General features: G+C 42.5%; 1 protein-coding gene across 1 annotated transcript; it reads left to right on the top strand.

The window, feature by feature from the left end:
* The first annotated feature begins 5798 nt into the window (after nucleotides 1-5798).
* On the top strand, nucleotides 5799-6335 carry LOC133925389 (uncharacterized). Its single transcript, XM_062371329.1, has one exon. It carries the CDS (start codon nucleotides 5799-5801, stop codon nucleotides 6333-6335), a length of 537 nt encoding a protein of 178 aa, XP_062227313.1.
* The last annotated feature ends 1900 nt before the right edge of the window (nucleotides 6336-8235 follow it).

Here is an 8235-nt window from a genome sequence, read left to right as displayed (position 1 = left end):
GGTGGCGAAAGGTTTCAGGCAAATTCAAGGTGTTGATTATGATGAAACATTTTCGCCCGTCGCAATGCTAAAGTCTATTCGGATTCTCCTAGCAATTGCTGCATATTTCGACTATGAGATATGGCAAATGGATGTCAAAACGGGTTTCCTTAATGGAAACCTAAGTGAGGATGTGTACATGACACAGCCTGAAGGTTTTGTCAATCCAAAAAATACTGGGAAGATTTGCAAGCTGCAAAAGTCCATCTATGGACTAAAGCAAGCTTCTCGGAGTTGGAATCTTTGTTTTGATGAAGTGATCAAAGGGTTTGGTTTCATCAAGAATGAAGAAGAGCCTTGTGTTTACAAAAGGACTGGTGGGAGCGCACTTGTGTTTCTGGTCTTATATGTGGATGACATATTATTGATCAGAAATAATATTCCAATGCTCGATGCTGTCAAATCTTCATTGCAAAAGAGTTTTTCAATGAAAGATTTAGGAGAGGCAGCATACATATTGGGCATAAAGATCTATAGAGATAGGTCGAGAAGGCTAATCGGATTAAGCTAGAGCACGTACATTGACAAGGTATTGAATCGGTTCAATATGCAGGATTCCAAGAAAGGTTTCTTGCCAATGTCACATGGCATCACTCTCAGCAAGAATCAATGTCCTTTGACATCTGATGAGCTCGAGAGGATGAGTGCGATCCCGTATGCTTCTGCTATCGGGTCCATCATGTATGCTATGTTTTGTACACGCCCAGATATCTCCTATGCTCTAAGTGTTACGAGCAGATATCAATCGAACCCAGGTGAATGTCACTAGGCTATAGTAAAGAGTATCCTCAAGTACATGAGAAGAACTAAGGATATGTTCCTAGTCTATGGAGGTGAGGAGGTGCTCGTTGTAAATGGTTACACCGATGCTAGCTTCCAAACCGACAAGGATGACTCGAGATCGCAGTCTGGTTTTGTGTTTTGCCTTAATGGAGGTGCGGTGAGTTGGAAGAGTTCCAAGCAAGAAACGGTTGCTGATTCCATGACGGAGGCCGAGTATATCGCAACTTTGGAAGCTGCAAAAGAGGCTGTTTGGATCAAAAAATTCATTTCTGAGTTGGGTGTGGTCCCTACTGCGTCCAGTCCAATGGACCTCTATTGTGACAATAGTGGTGCCATTGCACAAGCCAAGGAGCCTAGGTCGCACCAGAAGTCCAAGCACATACTTCGGCGCTATCACCTCATTCGAGAGATTATTGATAGAGGTGATGTAAAAATATGCAAGGTGCACACGGATTCGAATATTGCTGATCCGTTGACGAAGCCTCTCTCACAGCCCAAGCATGATGCACACTTGAGCTCTATGGGCATTAGATACTTGCGGGATAGACTCTAGTGCATGTGAGAGAATGTGTTCTATCTATGCTAATGTACTTTTAGATAATTGTTATCTGGTTCCATGAATAATTATCATTTACATTGATCAGCAAGTATGTGACTTGTTTGTGAAACTCTTTGTTTTTATGATGTTATTCTAAATAGTCCCTAATCTCATATCATTGTGTGGGACAATAATGATTTATAGATTAGCACATTTGACTGAATGATGATCATGTTTCACGGATCATAGATATGGAGATATCAAATCAGTAATGTGAACACATGTTAGAGAACATGATGTTGGATAGACCCACCCTGAGATACTGCTGGGATTGTTATTTTTAATGTGCCATCAGTTGTTATCTCAAATGGTGTACCTACAGAATCCTTTGACCTGAGATCATCATTGATTCCAGAATGTGTAGTAACACACTTAGGGGCTTCCAAACGCTATTCTATAACTGGGTAGTTATAGAGGTTGCTTTCGGGTACGTTATGAAACATGTTGTGGGATGTGAGTGATCAAGATGGAATTTACCCCTCCTAAATAACGGGAGAGATATCTCTGGGCCCCTCGAGGTAGTTGGATTGGAAAGTGCGTGACCATGCCAATGTGATTAAAGAGTTAATCATGGTGAATCCACTACTTGATCGAGTGAATGGTCGAGCTATCACAAGGGTGGAACGAATCTCGCCTTGAGCTTGACTGGTATCGTGTGGTAAAGGGATTGGTGCATGAGTATATCAAGGTTCAGCCGATATGATCTTTGTGTGCATTCGGGAGTCAATATGTCCTGCTAGGTACCGCTATTGACTTGCAATTCGGAAAAGGGTTTCCGGATAGTGGCCGTTTACACATGAACCTAACGGGTCACACACTTAAGGGGATGGAATATTAAACTTGTACTGACTCTAGTGCAAGTGGGAGATTGTTGGTGATATGCCCTAGAGGCGATCGAGTTTGCGGATTGGATCTGCTAATGGGCTTTAATGTTGATTAAAGGACCATTAGGGTTTAGAGTCATAATGGGCTTTAATGTTGATTAAAGGCCCATTAGCGTGCTCTATATAAGAATAGGTAGGGGCCAAAGTGCATAGAGTTTTTCTGAAAAACAGATCTTGCCACCAAAACCCTGGCCACCTCCTATTCCCGAACTCCCTTGAAACCCTAGCCGGGCGCGCGGTGCTAGCACACCGGCGCATGGCGATTCCATACTTGTACGTGTGGATACCGTAGAGGCGCTGCTACTATTGCGGTGCTGATCTGCTCGGGGGTACTCGGGATGTGCTTGGGGTACTAGGGACGTGCTCGGGGGTGCTCGGGACGTGCTCAGGGTACTCGGGACGTGCTCGGGGTACTCGGGACGTGCTCGGGGGTACTCGGGTTGTGCTCGGGAGTACTCGGGACGTACTTGCGAGTACTCGGAAGGTGCTCGGGACGAGGTTGACGATCGACTACTTGACACGCACGACGTTGGATTGGTCTGCTCCAACTCTTCTTCCGCTGCACTGCTCGTCAAGTGGTAACGATTCATGATCCCCTACTCTCATGGCTTCCTGGTTGAATGCGGTAGAGAAAATTTATTTTGTGCTAGCGTAGCCTACCCGTTCCCCAACACTCTTTGTTTCAAGGAGTCTCCACAGCCGACAGTTCCAGCTCAGGAGCCTCCTGTTGTGCCTCCTGTTGAATCGCAGCCTGTGGTTGATGACGTAGACCCTGCTCTTTGAGAGGTAGTCAGTCAGGTCGACTAGGAGATGGCCGCCCAGAGTGTTGACACAGTGCTGAGTCAGACTGCAGCATGAGCATCCTCTCCAGCCAGCGACGCTGACGTTGAGCTTATCTTGTCTTCATCCGATTCCAAGTCTGATGCCTCTCAGTTCGTGGTGCAGCCTTCTTCAGCAGCGTTGGATCCCTCGTCTCCTCCTGCTCTAGATGAGTATTTGTGTTCTTGTTTTGGTGCTTCGATGCCAAAGGGGGAGAGAGTCTAGTGTTAGGGGGAGTTTTGGAGAGAGATAGCTAGTTTTGAGTGTCTAGAGAGCTTTCTAGTTTCAGGGGGAGTCTAGTTTAGCTTTTGGGTCACTAGGTTCAGTTTGTTGGATCTTATGGATTTTTATGTACTGACAGGCCATTTGGTTCTTAATCAATGTGTTTCTCCTGTCATTTCATTGTGTTTAATTTCTTGCATGCTTAATTTTATCTTTTCTAGCATGTTATATTGTTATATGTTGTCATTGCCTAGCATGATAGGGTGTTCTTCAATTTATATCTCTATTCTCTTATTTTTGTTGTCATCAATCACCAAAAAGGGGGAGATTGTAGCAGCATCTAGGCCCCTTGGTAACTAGTAAGTGTTTTGGTGATTAATGACAATTGTATCATTATGACTAGTAATTTGTTTTGAAGGGAATAAAAAGTTTAATATACAATGATATTTGGGTACATTTGGTCTCTAAAGCGATAATCTGGTCGATCAAAGGTCATGTGCATCAAGATTAAGGATCTTCTAGTTCTAAGTGTCACAAAGGAGATGAAGGACACTTAGAGTAGTATAGGTCTCTTTTTTTTTAATCTTTTGACCGTACTATAAAGAGGGGCTAAGAGTAGTATTTTGACCTAGTTGAGTCTAGACTTGGTTTGATGCACACTTGTGAAATTCTAGCACTAGGTAGCTCATAAAAGTCCATGGTTGAGATGTTGAGAAGTTAGAGCTCAAGGAAAGGTTGAATTGGATGAGCTCAGAAAAAACTTGCCTCACCAGATGATCCGGTAGTTATGTTATTGGCCTCACCGGAGCATTATTTGCACAAGTCAGAAAATCACTTTTATGTTCACCGGATGCTCCGATGATCAAGAATAGGGTATCACTGGATAATTTTTTAGTTGACACGTGTACAAAATTTTCAGAAGTGTTACACCGGATGGTCCGGTGCCAGTGTGTTTAATGCATCAGACTAATTTCAGCAGAAGAGAAGTTTTCGAAAAAAATGAACATGAACTCACCGAATTATCCGGTGATGGGAAGGTGTACTCATCGGACTAATTCTTGCAGAGAAGCTATTTTGGTGACCAAAGAGATTTGTACTCACCGGATTTTCCGGTGATTGAATGTTGATATCACCGGACTAATTTCTGCATAGAGGGTTCTTCGGGCAGTATGAAGTGGAATACTCACCGGATTGTCTGGTGACGGATATGTATGAGCGCCAGAGCATTTTCAATAGAGTGGCTTGCAAAGTGAAGTTGTGGCTTGGTTCAACAGACCGGATGGTTCGGTGTCAGTGGATTGAACACCGGATCTTGTCACCGTTCTCAACAGTAACGGCTAGTGACAACTGGCACTTGGGTATGAAAATCGTACTCACCGGACTGTCCGATGTGAGTAAGGATATACTCACCGGACCATCCGGTGATAACAGAAAACATGGGTGGTTAGGCAACGGCTATAATTTTGATCTTTAGCCTATAAATACCTCTCCACTTGGTTTCATTTGACACACAAGCAATCCAGAGGAGTTCATACACTGTGTGTGTCATCAAGTTGCAATAGAGAGCACTTAAGTTGATTTCTAAGTCCCTAATTGAAGATTAAGGACATCATTAGTGCTTGGAGAGTAGCAACTGTGCATCTAGCTGTAGTCTAGGCTTGATCCTGGTCAAGTGAAGCTATTGGCTTGTTACTCTTGGTGGTTGGCAACACCTAGCCAGTCTTTGGTGATTGGAGGTGTCTTAGTGAGCTCTTGGAGTTCTTGTGGGAGCCTAAAGAAGATATATGCACTTGCTTTGATGCCTACCAATCCAGAGATGGAGAAGTGGCAATCATGAGAGAGCACTTGAGTCTTGGTGACTCAAGGGGGAGCAATATCCTTGGTGGATGCTCCAACGAGGACTAGGGGGGAGTGCCAACTCCTCAATACCTTGGGAAAAAATCTGGTGTTGTCTTGTCCATCTCTTTATTATTCCATAATTTAATTTGAGCATTTATATTGTTGCAAGCTTTCTTCTTCGCATTTTCTTATTGTCTTTGCTTTCTTGTTTTGTTGCCTTCTCCTAGCTTGTTCGTGTTGTCGTATTTCCTTTCATCTAGGCTAAGGTTGCTATTTGTTCTAGATTTTAGTAGAAGTTTTTATTTGCCAAATTCACCCCCCCCCCTCTTGGCCCATTCGATCCTTTGAGCCACATACAAGTTCAAGAGGCAACACAAGGCGGTCGAAAGGGATGTTAACCTGGCTCCAACTGGGCCTCCCTGATATCTCAAGTGGTTACAGGTTCTGATTACCTTTGAGGAAGCTAACCACCGAGTCATGGTTTTGCACCCAAGTCAGTACCTGATTGTGGTCCAGCCTGCTATCCTCATCTTCAAGGTTTTTTAAACCTTGGTCGATGGAGGTAGCTCACCCAACCTCATCTTCACCTTACATTAGATAGGATGGGAATCCCAATGCCAAAGCTCAAGGCAGGAGCTGAGCATTTCCGTGGTATAACTACAAACTCATCGACCATACCTCTTTGTCAGATCGAGTTACTGGTCACATTCGGCGCACCCGACAAGTTCCATACAAAGAAGCTGACCTTCGATGTTGGATACTTCAAGATGACATACAATGTGATCCTAGGCTGCCCAATGTTAGACAAGTTCATGGTCATGGTGCATTATGCATACCATGTGGTCAAAATCCCAAGTCCCAAATGGGTCATAACCGTCAAGGGAGATCAACGTGCAGTGTTCAAGTGTGACAAGCAGAACATAGAGATAGTTGAGCAGTTCTATCAAACGGCGACTACCTCGAGACACATAGACTCTAAACATCAGAGGCATCAAGCCACCGGCAAGAGCAAGGACAATGCTAAGGACTCCAAGCTCATTTTTACTGATACTTCCGGGTTCGATGACTTTGCCAAGGGTGAGACCAACGACGATACCAAGAAGTGGAAGGCTGATGGTGGTATCAAGGTAGTGCCCATGGACCCATCTTAGCTCTCCAAGGAGAGGAAGTACAACAGCCATATTCTTCAGTTCACTGTTTGTTTGGGCCAGCTATACGGATGCTTGGTATACTTCATCACTGCATACTTACATGGCTTCAACTTCTGAGCCAGTCCATTCTACTACTGGGCATATTTCATTGGTGTGAACAGTCCATGGGTGGTGATACCGATGCTCAAAGCGATAAGGAGTTGGAAGAAGATTTGCACAGCATTTGGTGCTGAAAAGGTGAAGAAGACTAAATAAGGCTGCCTTAGCTGCAGTTTGTGCTAGTTTGGTTGGAACTTGGAACTAACGCACATTGTTCTATGGGCAAATTATTTGATTCTGATACTGGATTTCTTGTGTCTGTGTTGAAAATCCCCATGTAGCCTTCTTGTAAACAACATTGTCTTGGGAACCAGTTTATCCAGTATTGTAGTGCAATATGCTCTTTTTTTTCCTTTTTCTTCAGTTAAGCAAGGTTGCTGCTTATTCTCCCCCTAAATAAAAAGAAAAGGATTGCCATGGTGAAAAAGATTTGCATGCCTTGGTGAAAGTGCCATCTCTTGTTCTCTTTAACTCGAGAGATATTCCAGAAAACAAATGATGAAAGATCATTGCAGTGTTTAAACTGATGACTCATGAGGCCATTGAAGGAAGCTGGTGTTCACCCTTAGGGTTTTTTATAGGGTAATAATGCAAATATTTTTCACATCAACTGATCATCCCTCTAGTGTTTAGTTGAGGAGGGCATGCCACCGTTGCATTTAAGCATGAGAGTGAGAGCAATACATAGGTGGAGAATTGAAATCCTTTCTTAATTTCGTTTTGCGAAATTGATAACAAAAAAGAACTAGTTTCCTTACCCTGTTAGCATCATCGTTTTGATTTTTTAGCCACTGGTCAATTAATTAGTACCAGTTGGTTCCTCAAATCGCCTTGACAATACGAGGGAAAGGAAGACTACTACAGAAATGGTTATCAGTGCCGGCTCAAAAACGTCATAAGTGGTGGTTTTTGAACAAACATTGATTACTCGGCACGGATTATTAGTATCATTTATGAACCGATACTAATAATGAATATCAGTACCGGTCCATAACAAGAAACCAACACTGATAGTCTAAGTATCAATGCTGGTTCCTTGTTATGGACCGACACTGATGGCCCCTCCCCCATGTATATAATCTAACATTGCCGACAACAACACAAATAATATCACATATGGCACATACAGTAAGATAAGCATGCATTCAAGTTTCACATGCACATATAACCATCTCAGTACATATAATATCACACACGTACACAATTCATTAACATCTCATCTCATTTAAGCATGCGTAACCATGTTATTTCACATGTCACTGACTAGACATCATAACTAATACAAGTTTGCAACAAAAAGTTCATAATTAACAGAATTATTCAACAAAAGGGTAATAAGCGAAGAGTTGGGGGGAAAATAAACCAGCCTCAGAGATCAAGGCTCTGGATGAGCAATTTGGAAAGTGAGAAGAAGACTTGAAGATCAAGATCTCTTATCTCATTTTCGATCTGCCCAAATCTCGAGGGCGAGATTCCTTTAAGGGGGGTAAATTTGTAACACCCTGATTTTCAGAATTTACAACTTTTTACAATTTTCTAAGATTATTGAATAGCTTCACTAGTGAAGTAGGTTTAAAACCTATTTTCTTAATCATTCAATCAATATAGTTTATTATGTTGTATGCAATGCATATTGAGTTTTATTAGGAGCCAGGTAAATGCGTTAGAGTTCTTTTTCTTTCTCTTTGGTGTTTTGAGTGAAAAAGATTTTGAAAAGGTTTTTACAAAACTCAGTAGTGAATAAGTTAAGGATCTTAATGGTTGGAATTCAAAATCTTTGAATTCATCATCTATTCAAGCC

Source organism: Phragmites australis, chromosome 7, assembly GCF_958298935.1.
Source record: "Phragmites australis chromosome 7, lpPhrAust1.1, whole genome shotgun sequence".
Taxonomy (NCBI): domain Eukaryota; kingdom Viridiplantae; phylum Streptophyta; class Magnoliopsida; order Poales; family Poaceae; genus Phragmites; species Phragmites australis.
This window is presented reverse-complemented; position numbering and strand designations above follow the sequence as displayed.